General features: G+C 42.4%; 1 protein-coding gene across 1 annotated transcript in view; it reads right to left on the bottom strand.

Annotated features, from left to right (window-relative positions):
* The window catches only part of LOC122798644 (zinc finger protein 615-like), a 184,815-nt gene that overhangs the window by 94,499 nt on the left and 69,973 nt on the right, over positions 1-20,343 (bottom strand). The window contains exon 2 of the mRNA XM_044067730.1: positions 6,584-6,710. Within this exon, the coding sequence (XP_043923665.1) occupies positions 6,584-6,710 (127 nt within the window). The remainder of the gene's footprint in view (positions 1-6,583; positions 6,711-20,343) is intronic.

The following is a 20,343-nucleotide window of genomic DNA, read 5'->3' as shown; positions in this document are numbered from 1 at the left end:
TTGGTTTTAGGCTTGCAAATCTGAAGAAGGTTTTGTTCTGAGCTTCATAGGGACCTAGGGGGAAGAGTAGTGGGGCAATATTGGGACAGAAGGAGGGCAGGTACAATATGGAATGTATTATTTGAAGCTGGGAGAGAGCAGATGGTAGGGAGTTCTAGCCAGTTTAATTTTCTCAGAGCAAGACAGTTGTGTGACTGGTAGGAAAGGATGACTGTGAACCTAGCAACTTTACTGTAGGTGGCTTCAATTTTTGAGGAGAGAAAGGTTTGAAGATTAGTCAGAATTTGTGAGCCATAGAATAGGGTAGAGAGAAGATCGGTGTAGGATAGGGAGATTTTTGGCTTTATTTGACAATATTTTGTTCCTGTAAAGGAGACCAAATTACAGATAAGTTTTCTTAATGTTGCTGAGAACATGCAGGTCAAATTTAAGATGGTCATCAATAATGACCCCTAGTAGTTTAGTGCGAGATTCCACAGTAACAGGAGTGTTATTAAGGGATGAGATTGAGAAGGAAGGTTTGAGATGATTCATACATTTGAGATGAAAAGCAGGAGTTTAGTTTTTTTTTGGATTAAGAATTACCTGATTCTTGGTAAGCCAGGTTTCAATGGATAAGAAGGATTCCTGTGTTCTTGTACTTATATCAGAGAGGGTATCAGATATGGTAATAACTGCTGAGTCATCTGCATATTGCACAACAGATGACTGTGGGCAAGAGGTAGACAACAGGTTAGTAAAGATATTAAACAGTAGTGGGCCAAGGATAGAGCCTTGAGAACACCCATCTGGACAGGTAGAGGTGGAGAAGTTGCAGAAAGCCATTTAGCAGATTGAAGTTGATCACTGAGGTAGCTGTGAAACAGGAGATAGTGGAGGTGGAGAGGTTGAGTTCAGACAGTTTGTTTAAGAGGAGGGGTGGGAGACAGTGTCAAAAGCCTTAGAGAGGTCACAAAATAGATATGAGAAAAGTTTGTTTTGATCTCTGGCTTGGGATATGGTGTTTATGAAGGAGATAAGGGCAGTGGAGGTGCTGTGTTTAGGGCAGAAAGCCATGGTGAGTAGGTTCTCCTATAAGAGGTAGAGAAGGATCTGATTGTAAACACATTTTTCTAGAAGTTTGGAAAGGGGCGATAGGATTACTAGCGGCCTAAAGTTATCAAGTTCAGAGGAATTATCTCCCTTGTGGATTTTTTGTTTGTTTGTTGCTAGTGTTCCAGAATATGGCATCTCTCTTTGTCTCTGTGCTCATGATCTTCCCCAGCAAATGACTCCACCAGCAGCTCCACAAAATGCCCCTCCTCTACCACTGACACTGGTCTAGTTCTCCACTGGCAAGACCCTGCCCTAGCTGTTTGTATACTACCATGTTGTGCAGAATTTCACCAAGAGTAAATATCCTGCTGCACAACTCCAGAACATACTGCAGTGCATCCCCAAATAGTTGAAGTGGGATTTCAATAAACCAAATAAATGCTGAACAATTATTCTAAAATCAGCAACAGTGCAAGACTGTACTGCATCTCTGTCATGCTCTGTGGGTTCCATATCAGTATCAAAGCATGGCTCCAGGGCAAATTCAGCATAGCCAGAAGGTACCCCTGCATAAATCAATGACATTTATCAGATGTGGGAATCATGTGAAATGCCTACACAATAAACAGGCAAACTATTTCTAATAACATGAGTGTTGCACACCACTTGGCAGTGACAGAGTAGGTTCATAAGTTCATAGGACGATACTACGCTTTTGCCTGGAGGCTCTTATAAGCCTAGCCAAGAATTTCACCCATGTTCCCAGAAAGTCAGCACCTGTTTCCCTGTCCAGCAGGGACAGAGGTGGGATCCCAGGAGTACATTTTCTGTTTCCCATCCAGACGTCCAGACTCCTCTTAAAGACAGCTAGTGCGGTACTTTGCTTGGCATGGACAGGAAGTCTATTCCACAGATGGGGGATTTATTGGGACACAAATCTATCCTGCTAACAAGTTTTATTAATATCACAGAGCAGGTTGAGACCTTGCATGTGGGTTGAGCAAGTGGAATTTAACTTACAGATATGCGGCAACTCCATCAAGGCTGGGTCTGAGATGGCCTTGTATGCCAGACACAGGTCATCTCTGAGCAGTCTGTATGAGACTGAGTAGAGGGGACAGGGCTTTTAGCCTATCTGAATAGGATAGGTGTTTGAGACCCTGGATTTTCCTGGTCAGGAATCTCTGTGATCTCTCCAACTGCTGCATGTGCTTGGCAAGGTACATGACAAAGAGGACATTGTACTCAATAATGGGTCTGATAAGGGATGAGTGCAGGGATGTTATGACCGCCTTGTTCCTGGATGAAATACCCGTACTTATGAAGTGGGCCATGCAGAAAGCCTTCCGTACAACAGAGGCAACATGGTGGTCAAAAGTCAGGTTGCTATCAACCTGGGTGCCAAAATCGCTCATGACTGACTGCGTCATTAGCATACTGTCATTAATGTGATAATTAGTGGGGACACCATTTTCCCCAAAGGGGATAATGACACATTTCTTGGCATTGAGTCTGAGGCCATGCTTCTGGCACCAGTCCTTAGTTTGTTTAAGGCCCTCTTGGAAGATGTTCACATGACTAGGGGAATTTATGACAGTGGCCAGCCTGCAGTCATCTGCAAACTTGGGTCAGCCACCAACCATTGGTTTTGGCTTGCACCTCTGAAAAGTATATCCCAAAGAGTGGAGGCCCCAAGACTGATCCTTGGGGTATGCCGCTTGTTATGGGTCTACTACTAGAGGTGGCTTCTCCTATTTTGACAAAGTGGGTTCTATCAATAAGCCAGTTAGCTACCCATCTGGTAACATATGGGTTGATGCCTAGCTGGGAGAGTTTATCTATTAAGACGAAGTGGGGAACAGTGTCAAGGCTTTGGCTAGGTCAAGGTAGGTGGTGTGCACCGTCTTGCCCTCATCCATGGGTTTGGTGACTTTGTCGAAGAAGGTGACAAAGTTTAACAGGCATGATCTCCCTTTGACAAAAACCAAACTGTGCAAGATCAAGCATTTTCAGGTTGCCTATGTCCTTGTTTATAAGGTCTACGACAATGCGTTCCATGGCCCTGAAGATCAGGCTAGTTAAGCTGATTGGCCTACAACTGCCTGGGTCAGAGGACGTTCCACCTTTGTGCAGGGGGGTGACAGTGGCTGTCGTCCATTCTGCTGGGATGAAGCCAGTGCACAGGCTTTGGTTGAATAGAGTTCCTAGTGGTGTTGAGAGCTCTTGCCTGAGTTCATGTAGTACACAGCCAGAGATGTTGTCAGGTCCCATGGAGGCTGTATTTTTTGCCTTTTAGAGGGCATTAATAACCTGCTCCATGGTGAAACCCTTCAGGTTGATATACTAGTAACCATGTGGACAAGGGAGGGCCTTGATGGGAACGTGAGTGCTATCAATGGCCTCTAATATCTCGGGGAAATTGCTCATTTTACAGAACACCCACATAGTGGTGCTTGTCTACTCTGGCATCAGTAGATATCACATATGCTTTACCACATGTTGCAGCATAACACCAAGAAACTAGTGCAGTATTTATGATGTGGATGCCTGTGATAGGTTCATAGGTTCATACTAGGCTATCTGCCCTGGGGCAATTATAAGCCTAGCCCGATTCTGTATGGCTTACGCCACCCCTTGATTTGAGTATACTGTGCCCTTTTTAAAGTTTAGTTTACTGTCCCTCTGTCTAATAGTGACACGGGAGTAATCTCTGGGACAAACCTACGATCCCCCATCCACTTATCGAGATTCTTCTTGAAGAGATTTAATGAGGTGCTCTGCCTCACATGAACTGGAATTCTATTCCAGAACGAAGGGAGCTTCTGGGTTATGAACCTGTCCCTCCAGCAAGTTCTATTTATTTCTGTGCTGAGGTTCAAGTCCCTCGAGTGTGTGGCTCTAAGGGATTTAGATTTACTGAGGTGGAGCATGTCCATTAATTCTGGATTTGACATAGCTTTGTATGTCAGGCATAGATCGCCTCGAAGTAGGCGGTATGCAACTGAGTAGAGCTGGAGTTTTTTTAACCGAGCAGCATATGGCATCTGTTTGAGACCCTTGATCCTCTTGGTGAGATACTTTTGGGGTCTTTCTAATTGCTGCAGGTGTCGGGTAAGGTACATCCCAAAAGGGACATTGTATTCTATGATGGGCCTGATAAGGGATGAATAAAGGGGCACGATTACCTCTCTTGATCTAGATGTGAAACCCTTCGTGATGAGGTGGTCTATGTAGAAGGTCTTTCTAACCACTTTGGCAATGTGGTTTTCAAAGGAGAGATTGCTATCAACTTGGGTCCCCAGGTCCCTAATAATTTTCTCTGTACTTAATGGGTTTCCACCTATGTGGTAATTTGTGGGCACATTGTTTTTGCCAAAGGGTATGACTATAAATTTTTTAGCATTTAACTTTAAACCATGGCGCTGGCACCAGTTTTCTGTCTCTGTGAGACCTTTTTGAATGATGTTTGTGTCAACTGGAGAGTTGATTATGGTGCCCAGTTTGCAGTCGTCTGTGAACTTGGTGAGCCATAGTCCTCCCACGTTTGCCTGTACCTCGGAAAAGTATATACCAAACAAGAGTAGTCCCAGGACAGAACCCTGTGGGATGCCACTTGTGACTGGTTTCGAGTCTGACATGGCTTCAGCAACTCTCACTCTGTGGGTTCTGTCTTTGAGCCAGTTTGTGACCCATCTTGTGACATAGGGGTTTATATCTAAGCTGGATAGCTTATCTATGATGCCCGAGTGGGGTATTGTGTCAAATGCCTTTGCAAGGTCCAGATAGGATGTGTGGACTACCTTCCCTTCATCTATGGCTTTGGTGACTGTTTCAAAGAAGTCGACCAGGTTCAAAAGGCAGGATCTGCCCTTGACAAAGCCGAACTGGGTAGGATCTAGTGTCTGTAGGTCCCCAATGTCTTTGTTTATGAGCTCCATGATGATCCTCTCCATAGCCTTGCAGACTAAGCTAGGCAGGCTTATGGGGCGATAGTTTCCAGGGTCCGTAGAGGCTCCACCTTTGTGGAGTGGGACCACTGTTGCTGTACGCCATTCTGTGGGCACATATCCTGTAGTGAGGCTGAGACTGTATAGCTGTTTTATTTGAGGGATTAGTTCCTCTTGTAGTTCATGTAGGACGCAACCTGGGACGCCATCTGGTCCCATGGAAGCAGTGTTTTTTGCATTGGAGAGGGCAGCCTTCACCTGAGCATCTGAGATGTTTGGGAGGCAGCCCTCTGCCGGGATAGATACTTGCTCTTTGGGGGAGGGAGAAGTTTGCACTGAACCTGTCTGCCAGGATATTGGCGATGTCTGTGGGTTCAGTGTATTTTTGTCGCTTAGAATCAACTCAGAACAAGTCTGGGAGTTGCATCCCAGGTTTCTAACATAACTGAAAAAGCCTTATGATTGTCTTTGCTGTCCTGTGCAATTTTTCTCTCGAAGCTGGCCTTGGAGGATTTTATGAGGGATCGTAATTTTTTGCTAGTACTGATCAGAGATGCCTTCCCTATTAGGGATTTTGCTCCATCATGTAGTAGCTTCCTCCTTCTGTTGTACAGTTTATTTATGGCAGGGGTCCACCAGACTGGACGCCTGCCTTTGGATGATTGGGTCTTGGTTTTGTTTGGGATAGCATGATCCATGCATTCCTGGAGATGTCTGTAGAATGCATTTATATAGGATTCTGCAGTTTGGGCCGTAGTTTCCACTGGCCCTGGGGCCTTGAAGGATTCCACTTCGGTTTTGAGAAGTGAGAAGTTCGCTTTTGAGAAGTTTTTCACTGTGGTTTTCTGGGCTGGGGGTGGGGTCGGGATGTGGACATCCAGTGAAATTAATTTATATGCCCATTGTGTCCCCTGATGGCTGCTGGAAGGTTCGTGCAGCAATAACAGTTAGAGATACAGCCTCATTGTGGACATCAGCTGTGAGAACCACCCTTAGCATATGCTGCTTGGCTAACACAGATGCTACTATTTTAGCCCAGTCTCTGTTCACAAAGAAATGATGGTTTACAAACTCACTGGAAGCCATGGGTCATCACACAACTTTTATGTATTTCTAAATTACTCTGCCATGTTGTTTACTCTCATTTGCATGCACAGTTGGGTTCATCACCATGACGTTACCCATTTCTACATCATCCTCTGGTCATTTACATAGGATGCTGACCGCACAATTTCATCTAATTGTATGATGGCTGTAACTGTGTCCTTGAATTGGCCCAACCCTGCATGTCACTACTCACACTGCATTTTCATCTATTGCATTGTGCTATTTGTTTCTGAATATTGGCCTTAGTTATTGGCTAGGTTTGTCAGCCCTGTTTTCTGTGCAGTTATGCAAAATAAAATATAAGGAAAAAAACAAATATTTAAATAAGATGTAAACTAGATTTTGATAAATGTAATATATTTTAATTTTCAGAATGGAACAAAACATTAACAAATTTTACAAAACCGTTTAAAAATTTTCTTCACATTAGCAGCACTATTTCTACAGATAAGTGTACCCAACAAATTCGGATGGCATGTCTAAGATCCCCTTACCTACAGAAATCATGTTCTCGTAGTTCTGTACCATCACGTTCCTGTGTAGCTCTTTCTGCGGTTTACTTAACATCTCCCACTCCTCTCCTGAAAACTCAACAGCGACATCTGAAAAGCTTTGTGGAACCTGAAAGCAGAAATATTTACTTGTTCTTCATCTGACTGTACGGAGAAGAGAGTTTAAAATGTTTCAAAAAGAATGCAACTATGTTCAAAACTGCCAAACGGAGCATTAGTTGCTAATCCGAGAGAATTAATAAATCTTATTTTCTTCACTTTCAATGAAGGTTTTGTAAAAACTCATCTTTTTTAGCAGTGGATAACAGCCAGAATGATATCATCTGTTAATTCACTTCCAGCAAAACAGCATTTACTTCAGAGCAGTTAGAATAAAAAGCAGTGCAAGACATGAATTCATTAATCTATAAAGGAAAATCAAATTATATCATTTTATAACCAAGACAAGTCACCTACTGCATTCAGACTGACTCAGAAGGCCAGAAATATTAAGACAATCAGATCACACGTCAGCATTTTCATTGCAGCTATTAAATTATATGAAATCAATTCTCACAACCATTTTTTTGGGAGGGGGGTTTCTTTGTATCTGATTCTGATTCTTTTTTAAACATCTTTATTAGACTTGAGACATCAGATAATTCTGGCAAAGATGGAAAATGCCCCAAAATATCTTCCATGCCTACTGAAAAACTGTCCTAATAAAATGCCTTGTAGGAAGTCACTCTGCACATACAAATGGTACATATGACATGCACTAGATGTGAGAATCATGTGAAATGCCTGCAGAATGAACAGACACACTGTTTCTAATAGCCTGAGGGTTGTACACCACCTGGGAAATGAGAGTAGAAACCCTCCTGGCTAATATACCAGTGGCTATGTGGACCAGAGGAGGCTTAATGGGAATGGGGGTGCAGTCAATGGCCCCTAGTTCCTCCAAGAAGTGGGCTATTTTACAGAACACACACATAGCACTTTTTGTCTCCTGGCATAAGTAGGTATCACATATGCTTTACCACATGTTGCAGCACAACATCAAAGAAATGGTGTAGTATTTCTGATGTGGATGCGTAGTATTTCTGATGTGGATGCCTGTGATATGCTCACATTTCCCCCCTGGTGGCTACTGGATGGTTCTACAACAAAGGTAGCCAATGTTATACACAGTCCCCAAGGATTAGTATTCCATGAAAAACTTTTCCAAGGCTGACTTTAGGCTCCTAAAAACAGAGGTGGCTAACTTCACAACACCCTTGTCAATGGAAAATAGATGCATGACTGTTGAATCATACACCAATGCACTGTATGAACACGTACATAAATGCATGGAACTCGCCATACCGAACAGAACCAAGATGCTCTCCTCCAAAAAAAGGAAGCCAATCTAGTGGTCCCCTGCCATTAATAAACTCTACAACAGAAGGAAGAAACTGTTGCAGAAAAAGGTGAAGTCCCAGGACTAGAAAAACTCCCTTATTAGCCTCAACAAAAAGTTGAGATCCCTCATCAAAACCTCTAAAGCCAGCTAAGATGGCAGAATTGTGGCATACACTAAAAACAACCTCAAAGCATTCTATTGTTATATCAATAATCTCCATGGCAATACCCAGGCTTGCTCCGAGTTACTGCACAGTGGTACTTCCTATACTGAGCCAACAGACACTGCCAACATACTGGTCGACAGATTCACTGCCAACTTTAACCCTCTCTCCCCCCAAAGGACAATCACAATATCAGGCACCCAGCTTTACAGCAGCACAGGTTAAAGCTGCATTGTCCAAGGCAAAGAATACAGCTTCCATAAGACCCGACAATATCTCTGGATGTGTTCTGCATGAACAACAAAATGAAATGGCACCATATCTAAAGGGGAGCGACTACAGACCCTGGGAATTATGTCCCCATTACCCTAAGTCTGATATATAAGGCTATGGAGCGCATAATGATGGACCTAATTATCAAGGATATAGGGAATCTCTGATTCCAAACTCTAGATCCCACACAATTTGGTTTTGTGAAAGGTAAATCATGCCTGCTCAACCTGGATGACTTCTTTGAGTCAGTCACCAGAGCTGTGGATGAGGGCAAGGCAGTTGATTCAGCCTACCTCAATCTGGCCAACGCCTTTGATACCATTCCCCACTTAGGAATTATTGATAAACTCACCAAACTAGGTATCAACCCCTACATCACTAGGTGAGTTGAAAATTGACTCACAGATAGAACCCACAGTGTGAAAGTATTGGACTCCCAAGTCAGACTGCTGACCAGTAACGAGTGGTGTCCCACAGGGATTGGCCCTGGGTCCTCTCCTGTTTGGCATCTACTTCTCAGAACTCCAGGCCAACATGGAGGGACTCTGGCTGACCAAGTTCGCAGACGACTGCAAGCTGGGAGCCATTATTAACTCCCCAAATGATGTAGACATCCTATAGAAAGGCTTCACTGAGACCAATGACTGGTGATGACACCATAGCCTTAAGCTTAATGCCGAAAAATGAATCATCCCCTTCGGAAATTACCACATCGATGGGGACCCACTGAACACTGAAGGCATTATAAGAGCTCTGGGGACACAGGTTGACAGCAACCTCTCCTTCAACCACCACATTGCCACATTGCCACTGGGATCAGAAAGTCCTTCATTGTGGCACATCTCATTACCAAGGGTTTTGCATCCAAGAAGAAAGAGATCATCATCTCTCTCTACTCTTCCCTCATTAGGCCAATCATCAAGTATAATGCCCCATTTGGCATGTACCTCACTAGACACATGCAACAGCTGGAAAGACCACAAAAGTACCTCACTAAGAGGATCCTAGGCCTTAAACACATTTCCTACACAGACTCAAAACCTCCAGCTATTCTCTGTCTCACATCATCTACTAACAGGCGATCTCTGCTTGACTTACAATGTCATGTCTGACCCAGCTCTGTTAGAAATGCTACATCTAAAGAAATCCTAATCCCTCCTCACCACATGCTCCAGAGACCTGAACCTCATTACCACAATCAACATAACATGCTGGAGGGACAGGTTCCTAACTCAGAGACTGCCCATGCTCTAGAATAGACTTCCCATACATGTCAAGCAGAGCACCTCACTGGCCCTCTTCAAAAGAGATCTTGATGAGTGGATGGGAAATAGAAAGTTCACCTCTGGGATCACTCTAGTGGCTTTACTAGACAGAGGCAGTGGGAACTAACACTGGGCGGCACGATGCCAGGGCACTTCTATGGGCTAGGCTTGTAAAGGCTCCAGTGCCATTAGCCTAGTACATACCTATGAACCTATGTATCCCACAGGATTCCATGTAAGAACAGCACATCTAATAGCTTCCTTGCTTTTGTTTATGGGACCATAAATATGCACACATAAGCCACCAGGGGTGGGTTTATTTACGGCCTAAAAGAAATACCATCAAAGACTATGAAGGCTATGGTAGCTGAGGTGGAGATGTCATATAATTCCCCATGCAAGAGAGTCCACCCTTGCCTGTTGACTGCCCAGATTTGTGCCTCATATTTTTGGTCTATTTCTCATAAAATTTGTGAATTTCTGACAAATCACTGGGATGATCTGAAGACTGAAGTCACTAAATAATGGCATACAGCACATTTGAGTTAAAGACTTCAAATCTTATGGAAAACATATAGTTTCATAGTTTAGTACTAGGCTATCTGCCCTGGGGCATTTGCAAGCCTAGCCCTAGAGATGTGGCTTTCACCACCCCATGTAGTGGTACTAAGGTGTACAGAATAAATTTAGAATACTGTGCCTTTGTCTAGTAGTGACACATTGAAGACCCCCTTACTTATTAAAATTAGTTTACTGTGCCTCTGGCAAGTAGCGACACGGGGTGACCCCCGGGGTAAACCTATGATCTCCCATCCACTTGTCAAGATTTCTCTTGAAGAGAGTCAGTGAGGGGCTCTGCCTAACATGAACTGGGATTCTGTTCCAGAGTATGGGAAGCCTCTGAGTTATGAGTCTGTCCCTCCAGCATGTTCTATTCATGTTTGTACTGAGGTTTAGATCTTTGGCTCTCGTGGTTCTTATGGATTTGGATTTTTTGAGGTGGAGCATGTCCATCAATTCCTGGTTGGACATGGCCTTGTACATCAGGCACAGAACTTGTCTGCCAAAATGTTGGGAATATCTGTGGGTTCGGTAAATTTTTTGTCGTTGTGTACTAAGCAGGCGGTATGCTACTGAATAGAGCTGGAGTTTCTTTAGCCTGGTAGCATATGACATATGTTGGAGACCCTTGATCCTCTTGGTGAGGTACTTCTGGGGTCTCTCCAGCTGTTGTAAGTGCTGGGTGAGGTACATACCAAATGGGGCATTGTACTCAATCATGGGCCTGATAAGGGAGGAGTACAGGGGCACAATGACCTCCTTTGATCTGGATGTGAACCCCTTCATGATAAGGTGGGCAAGGTAGAAAGTCTTTCTAACCACTTTGGCAATGTGGGTGTCAAATGAGAGGTCACTATCAACTTGGGTCCCCAGGTCTCTGATTACTTTTTCTGTACTCAGTGGGTTACTGTCTATGTGATAATTTGTGGGTACTTTGTTTTTCCCAAAGGGGATGACTATACATTTCTTGGCATTCAGTTTAAGGCCATGATTCCGGCACCAGTTGTCCGTTTCGGTGAGGCCTTTCTGTAGGATGTATGTGTCAGCTGGTGTATCGACTATGGCGCCTAGTTTGCAGTCATCTGCGAACTTTGTCAGCCACAACCCTCCCATGTTTGCTTTCACATCTGAGAAGTAAATGCTGAACAAGAGGGGTCCCAGGACAGAGCCCTGTGGGACACCACTTGTGACTGGCTTTGAGTCTGACATGGCTCCCACAATTTTGACTTTAGGGTTCTGTTCTTTAGCCAGTTTGCAACCCATCTTGTGACATATGGATTTACATTTAAGCTGTTTAGCTTATCTATGATCCTTGAGTGGGGTATTGTGTCGAAGGCTTTAGCCAAGTCCAAGTAGGCTGTATGGACTGCCTTGCCCTCATCAATGGCTCTAGTGACTGTTTCGAAAAAGTCAACCAGGTTCAAAAGGCAGGATCTGCCCTTTATTGGTTCATTGGTTCATTGGTAAGTACTAGGCTAGCTGCCATTGTAGGCCATTTTAAGCCTAGATAACTTCCCTTTCAAAGGTGAAAATCAAACCCTGTATCTTGTGACTATGAGATAAGCACCTTAACCATGATACTAACCCCCCAACCCTACCCAGTCACACCATTCAGAACATTTCAACAACATAGCAGAAACAAAGTTCAGCATGATCAAAAAAACATACAATTGTTGTAAAGTGCAAAAGAAAACAATTTGAGATTAACAAGTTTAGAAAGTTTACAGGATGTGCATCAAAGACCGCTAAAATACAAAGAAATACATGTGATAATAATGAATTGTTTTTATTATGTCATAGACAAGTGAAGACATGAATTTGCTGTTACATATGAAGGAAACAGATTATTGCTGACGTGCTGATTCAAATGTATAATGTTTATGATTTTCGTATGTCTCAGAAGCAGTTGCATTGGTATTAACTTTTAGATGTAACCAGTTTCCTTTTGAATAAGGGAAGACTGTCCATTGTAGAAGTTTTGTTTAGTCATGAAGCAGGTACTTGTTTACTGAAACCTTTTTCATTGACACTGAAAGTAGAAACCTTTGGAACTTGTGAATATCTTGATTTCTTACAGAGAAAGGTGTTTCTTCTAGTTAGTTTGGTAGCTATTGGAGGGCAGCAACTTTCATTAAGCAATTTGAAAGAATATTTAGAAGAATAGTAGCTCTTAGAGTGATAGGTAACCAATTAGTTTTCTGTATGGTATGACAATAATATACTCTAAAGTTTGCTAAATAAATTAACCTAAGTATTTTATTTTAACAGTCTGTAGCAGTGTAGTATTGAAAGTAGAGAGAGAAAGAGAGGGAGGAAAAAGTAGCAATGTGGATTCCAATGTAGGTATTAGTGCATAAGTTGCTATAGCTTTATGTTCTCTTGTGGAAAGAAGGTGTGCAGTTTTATATACAGTGTCGCACTTATTTAAGACGTCAGCTAGTTCTCTATGTCCGTGAAAGTTACACTTTGTACCACTGTAAGTCCTAGATGCTTTTTGGGTGGCATATAACATTACATACAGAATATGACAGGATCTAACTTTTATGTGCAGCTGAGATCTTATTTGTCAAATATTTTTCCAATAATGCTTGGTTTTAGTCAGGGGTATCCTCTCGTCCTTTTGTTTGCTTCAGCTGTATAGCCTTTGGCAGTAAAATAATAGAACTGATGGGGAGTTTATGAATGTACCCAAGTTGTCAATCAGTTTGTTTGCAGATGCTATGTTGTTACCTCCCTGAACTTGATTACTTTGTTATGGCTCATGCTGTCATTTTTTCCCTTGCAAGAATTTCAGGCTTGCAAATAAATCCTTCTAAGACAACAGCATGCCCATAGTATTTTTCCTAATACACAAAAAGAGGTAAGAGGTTGGTTGGTGGATAGACATATGAAGTGTATGGGATGTAAGGCTTTTCAGATTTCACTGTTATCAGTATGAAGCAGAACAGGAAATATATAGAGCCCTGGACAGGCATTTTGCACACTGGGAGACCAAATGGCTTTCCTAGAGTAAATGCTGGTCATATTTCTCAAATTTTATTTTCCTTGATTTGATCCATCTTGGGACACTGAAGGTGAGCAAATGGTCTGCCAGGCTGTATTGTTTTTTTTTGGGCACGTAATAGGCTTCATCTGTGTATAGAGGTGCAGCCATTATTAAGTTCATAGGTGTTCTACAGTTATAACCATCTGGAGTAATTCTGTAAGTTATGCGTGTAAATATTTTTATCTTGTTAGACTGTGCATGATCTGATAGGTGGAAAAACATAATTTCAGTGCAATGTATAGCCTTGTTCAGCAAAAGAAGAAATAACTAAATGTTCACATCTTTTTTTTAGGAGATTGATGGATCAGTTTTTGTCAAGATGCCTCTAGCTTCTACATCAATGACAGAATGCAATGAGATACCATAGAAGAAGTCAGATACAGTAAACTCTCACTTAACTGGCGCCCATGGGGATTGGTAGATGTCGGTTAAGTGTAGTTTCCGGTTGCTTGAGGGATGCTTTGTGATTTTTGATTCACTCGTATACCTCCATATGTGCTAATCAAAAATTGTAAAGTGGAGTATCTTCTGTTTAATGCAGTACAGCAGGCAGTTCCACATTGAACAGAAGGGGCTTGAGTTTGTCATTTTTGATAGGCCTGTATGCCGACATATGAGCCAGTCAAAAATCTCAAAGCCGAACTGGGTGGGATCAAGTGTCTGTAGGTCCCCAATGTCGTTGTTTATGAGTTCCATAATAATTCTTTCCATAGCTTTGCAGATCAGGCTGGTTAAGCTTATGGGGCGGTAGTTCCCAGGGTCTGTAGTGGAGCCTCCCTTGTGGAGTGGGACCACTGTTGCTGTACGCCAGTGTTCAGGTACATATCCTGTAGTAAGGCTAAGGTTAAATAACATTTTTGTATGCGGGTTTAGCTCCTCTTGGAGTTCACGTATCACGCAGCCGGGGATACCATCAGGTCCCATAGATGCTGTGTTTTTAGCTTTGCTGAGTGCAGTTCTCACCTGGACATCAGAGATGACAGGGAGGTTACATTCAGCTGGGATGAGTATTTCTTCTTTTGGAGGTGAGGGAGGGGAGAAATTTACACTGAACCTGTCTGCCAGAATGTTGGCAATATCTGTGGGTTCGGTAAATTTTTTGTCGTTGTGTACTAACTCTGAGCATATCTAAGGGTTTCCGCCCAGGTTTCTAACATAACTGAAGAATGCCTTGCGGTTATCTTTAGTGTCCTTGGCGATTTTTCTCTCAAAGTTGGCCTTGGATGTTTTTATGAAAGAACATAGCTTTCTACTAGTGCTGATCAGAGATGCCTTCCCTTTATGGGATTTTGCTCTGTCTTGCAGTAGCTTCCTTCTTTTGTTATACAATTTGCTTATGGCTGGGGTCCACCAGACAGGACGCTTTCCTTTGGTGGAGAGGGTCTTGGTTTTATTTGGGATTGCATGATCCATGCATTCTTGGAGATGTCCGTAGAAAGCATTTGTGTAGAATTCAGCATTGTGGGATGTGGTTTCCATTGGCCCTGTGGGCTTAAATGATACCATCTCAGTCTTAAGAAGTGTAAAGTTGGCTTTTGAGAAGTTTCTCACTGTAGTCTTTTGTGCTGGGGGTGGTAAATGTATATCCAGGGTGATTAGTTTGTGGTCAGATCTCACCAGTGAGGGGGATACTTCCGGTGTGGAGCATTTTGTCCCCATGTTTGTGATGATCAGGTCTAGTATATTATCCCCCCTTGTGGGAGAGGTGACTAGCTGTTTCATTGCATTTGAGTTTATGAATTCCAGGAACCTTTGGGCTAGGGTGTTAGGGCTAGAATAGTGCACCCAGTCTATGTTAGGGTAGTTGAAGTCTCCCAATATGATGGTATTTGGTGAGACATTCATATCTTCCAATGTCTTCAGGAAGGCTGAGTGGGGTTCTTGAGATTGGGAGGGTGGTCTGTAACATGCAACCAATTGTATAGCAGTTTTGCCTACGGTTACCTACACCTGGATGGTCTCCGATGCTTCATGAGTTGCCACTAACCTGGAGGTGTGGGTATCCTTGATGAATATGGACACTCCCCCTCCCTTTGTGGTTCGGCCCGGGTTTTGGGGCTGAAAAGCATGATACGAGGTAAAGCCTGGTAGCGTTGGGGTGCTCTCAGGAGCCTTGAACCAGGTCTCGGTTACAGCGCAGACATCGATGTTCTCCATGATGAGGAGTGCTTCGAGAGCCTGCGTCTTGAGATTTAGACTTCTGGCGTTGAGCAGCATTACCCTTAATTTTTTCCATTTGTTTTCTAAGGAGGTGGGTTCGTCTTTTGAGCCTTGCCTAAAAAAGGCACTATGGGGGTGGCAAGAGCCATAGCCAATATCCGGAAGCCCAGTGGTGACAGGTGCAAGCCGTCCCTTGCGAAGCAGCGTGGCTTGTCCAGCATGTCATCCCAAGCAGACAGACATTGGATCCCCCTAGAATGACACCAGTAATTGAGCCAATTATTAAAGCTGATCATCTTGTCTTTGTATTGTGGCATCATTCTTGGTGAGGGCAAGATGCTGCTCTGGGTCAGGGTCATACCAGCCTGGGCTACATAATCAGAGAGCACCTCTATGTCTCTTTTCATGTAGTCCAAGGAGGTACGTCTCAGGTCATTCACGCCGGCATGGACAATGATGGAGTCATATTTGTACGTGCTTTTGAGTGACCTGAGTGCGTGTGTTATATGGCGGATCCTAGCCCCCGATAGGCAGCTTACCGTTACCCTCTCCTTGCTCAGTCTGGTAAGTGGGACGTCAGTGTGTCTGACTATAGAGTCACCTATCACTAGTGTATCAGGCATAGTGTTTGGCCTTAAGGGCTGTGATTTATTGACACACCGATTTATTGAAGTATGTGTTATGTTTTGAGGTGGTGGATTTTTGGGTGTCTGCTTTGGGAGCCTCTGTTGTTTTGGTAAGTTTTTTAATAGAGCCTCCGAGTATGTTTTTGTGTTATTATGTGCTTGATTTGCAGTTGGGGTAGGTCTATGTGTGACTGGGTTTGTTGTGTGAGTGGCTACCTTTTCCTCCTGTCTGGTCTTGCCGGTCCTGAGTTGAGAGAGTTCAGCCTCCAGTTTGGCTATATAGTTGCATCTCTCACATGTATTTGTGTTTGTTGGGAGGAGGAGAGGGTTGTCTGTGTACATGAGACAATTATAGCATTGTCTCAAGATTCCCAGATTAACCAGCTGAACAGGAGAAGATGCTAGCAATCTACCACTCGACATGCTAGAATATTATAACAGAGTGCTGTGCCTTTAAGGGAAGTGTTTGGGGTGGTAGGTGGATGTAGTTCTACTTAAGTTTGAGAGTGCTTACTTAGAAGAGAAGCTTTGAGAACAAGTGCTAGGCTTATAATATAACGAGTAGACTGGTTATTCTAAGAGTAGAGCTGTCTAAGGGAAAATTTGAAGAGCAGACTTGGCGGAGCCAGAAAAAGTTTAACCCTGTTTAACCAGTGTTGCGCTATGCGCACAATCGCGCAAAGCCACGCAAATGCGGATTTTAAACAGGGAACTTAAAAAGAGCTAGAAATGGTCCAAAACAACCAATTACTACAGCTCTTGTGCTGAGGTCACTCCTTCAGGGACAGATAGGCTTGCTCAAGGCTCCCCACTCCCACTGGTGAGCAAAGAAACTTCCTTCTATCCAAGTAAGGTAATGGACAACACAGGAACTACACCACAGCCCAGAATACAGCAATGCCTGTAAACTGGTCTAAACTAGTAGAGGAGAGGCGGGAAAACAAGGATTATTTTTTTGTTTTTAGATAGAAAACACACAGAAATACAGAAGGCAGTAATAAATCAGTTACACAGGCTAGCACACTTTAGTGGGCAGCCTCAACAGTTAAATTAAACAAACAAACAACAGATTTTTGATCAATTTTCGACCAGGTAAAATTTTAAGTGCAGATACTATATAATGCAGCAAACAGTTAAAAAAACAGTATAAGCTTGTTCAAAATAAGCAAGAGAAGGTATTCCAAGTAAAAAACAGAAAAAAATACTTAAATCAGGAAAGTAGTCGCTTTTCTCAGTTCTCTGTAGCTAGGACCACTATGCAGGACCACGTGGAGATGTCTCTGAGTAGTATAGCCAGAAAAAAATGCTCTGAGGCGGATTTTAAACAGGGAACTTCAAAAGAACTAGAAATGGTCCAAAACAACCAATTACTACAGCTCTTGTGCTGAGGTCACTCCTTCAGGGACAGATAGGCTGCTCAAGGCTCCCCACTCCCACTGGTGAGCAAAGAAACTTCCTTCTATCCAAGTAAGGTAATGGACAACACAGAAACTACACCACAGCCCAGAATACAGCAAAGCCTGTAAACTGGTCTAAACTAGTGGAGGAGAGGTGGGAAAACAAGGATTATTTTTTTGTTTTTTTTTGTTTTTAGATAGAAAACACACAGAAATACAGAAGGTAGTAATAAATCAGTTACACAGGCTAGCACACTTTAGTGGGCAGCCTCAACAGTTAAATTAAACAAACAGACAACAGATTTTCAATCAATTTTCAACCAGGTAAAATTTTAAGTGCAGATACTATATAATGCAGCAAACAGTTAAAAAAACAGTATAAGCTTGTTCAAAATAAGCAAGAGAAGGTATTCCAAGTAAAAAACAGAAAAAAATACTTAAATACGGTAACATAAACCCTGTTACTCTAGAAATGTAGTAAATTTATAAGAGCAATATTTAAAATCTGTCCCTATTTTTGGGCTTTTATCCCCCCTCATTTTTGTCAGGCATTGTCCAGATTTCTTTCAATAAGAGGCTGAGAGGTATGAAATGCAGACATTCTCATTTTAGGGAAATGATTGAGGCTCTTGGTGCTGTGGTAGCATTGTCGCCTCACAGTAAGATGTTGTCCTGTTCGATTCGCAGCTACAGCATCTTCTGTGTGGAGACATGCGTGAATGGGCGTACCTTCGTTGAAGGTTGTGCGTCAGGGCCGGCAACTCGGCACGTAAAAATCTACTGCCAATCATTAGCAGACCGGAGTTCCGCTGTGGCGACCCCTAACCGGGAAAAGCCGAAAGACACAACAACTGAGGCTCTTCATATCATCAGGACAAGGGCATAACCCACCTAAAAAAACCCTCACATATTAAGGGGGGGTATGACTAGCCTAAGAATGATATGGCAGCTTGAAAAAAAGAGCTCCTGACCAGTCCAGTGGAATGACATGTGTTTAGCTAGAGTTAAAGTATTTTGTTAGACTCCCCATAAAATCAGGAGAAGGAGAATATAATTTAGACCAACTGCATCTGCTCAAAAAAAAATTGCTTTATCCAATGATCAGTTGTTCATCCTTTTTAAAAGAATGACCTGTTTGGCTGCAGTAGTTGAGGTTTACCATGACAAAGCCCTGAGGCAGCAGGAAAAAATAAAGAACTTGAGCAAAAGATGCCTGTTTTACAAATAACAGTTAAAATGCTATAACAGAATTGGGAAGTAGTTTGGGAAACAGTGGAAAGATGTGAATGAATAAAACAACATATAGACAAAATGGATGATTTGGAGGATAGACTGTCCCTTAATGTGGACATTAATTCAGCTCAATCTGTAAAAGACAGCGAGTTGTAAATGGTTGTGGAAAAAAATCTTGAAAGTGATGATGCATGTACCTTCTTTTTTATATCCTGAAACTGAAAGACCACGTCATATTGGAAGGAGGCAAAATACATCATGTAATTATATCGCTTGAATGCAGCAGGTATTAATGGCTATACGCTCCACTAGGACACAAGAATGGATTATAGTGAATAGTAGATCATATAGTACAGTGGGGGACATATAATTTGACTTTTATAACAAATTATTCACCCTGTTTACTTTGCACCAGCAAATGCTTAGATTAAAATAAGAGCTTTAGAACTATAATCACCAAGTCACCTTAGTATCTCGAGCAAACTGTGTTGTCAGAGTGGATGGAGAAAAGATTTTTTTTTTTGTAATAAATAACTGAAAGACTAATAAGGGAGCAGCAAGGATGACATAAGGAGACTGGAACAAGAAAAAAAAGACAGAGGAAAAAAGGAAATTAAAGATCTTGAATATATAAAGGGAGGCAAAATCTTAATGTAGACCCACCTGCAAAAGGAGGATTTATATCAAGGAGAAAGAGACACAGGCTCCAGCAAGGAGGAGCAGTTCAAGACAATAACTACAAATAGACAAATATTTATGTTATGGGATAAATAACGTCAGAGAATACATAGGAATGAGAATACGGATGATAGAGATACTAGTCCCGAGAAAACCAGTAAGTTAAGTGTCTTGGCCAACGTCCAATCTACCCAAGGCTGTCTCATTGCCCTGCACTGTGAGACCCTGCATCAGGGCGACCAGTAGTGTGCATGTGTACAGTGAAAAAGGAAAGAGTCAGTTTACAGAACAGATTAAATACAACTCTAACATACACTAGTGTAGCTGAAAGCACTTTAGTGTTACAAACCCCCATACTTAAATTTCAAAATGCCGAAACCTTAGGTTTAACCCTCAGCATAAATGACACAAAAGCTATCATCATTCTCTGCTGTTATTCCCCCGGGTATTAACTCTCCCATCAATGAAGAAATGTTACAATGGGCCACAGATAATCTCCCCCAAGAAACCATCTTACTAGATGACTTCAACACTGATTTGTCAGCCTGTACATCTAACAACCCCACTAACCATATTAATCTTTACAGTTTTAACCAACTTATCCAAGAACCCACTAGAATCAACAAAAAAAAAACAGAAACAGTCTATTCTAGATTGGACACTAGTTAACTGCCCCAAACAAAACTATCAGACAGGATGCCTTCCTGATGGTCTTAGTGAACATATACCCATCCTTCCCCCTGCGGAAACGTACCAACATAGCCAAACTCATTGTTTTTAGACAAGTTAGAGACAATTGTAAACTAAATATACAAGAACTAAACAGTATTCTAAATTACTCTATTGCACATAATCCTTATCCTACCCTATTTCTATTCTTCTCAATTGCTCCATACAAGAAGCATATGTCCCACAGCTATGGAAGGTAGCATAAATTATTCCACTACATAAAGGCGGAA

Source organism: Protopterus annectens, chromosome 3.part1, assembly GCF_019279795.1.
Source record: "Protopterus annectens isolate FY-2018-M chromosome 3.part1, PAN1.0, whole genome shotgun sequence".
NCBI classification, from domain to species: Eukaryota; Metazoa; Chordata; order Ceratodontiformes; family Protopteridae; genus Protopterus; species Protopterus annectens.
Note: the sequence above shows the minus strand (reverse complement) of the source record. Positions and strands in the feature narration are given on the sequence as shown.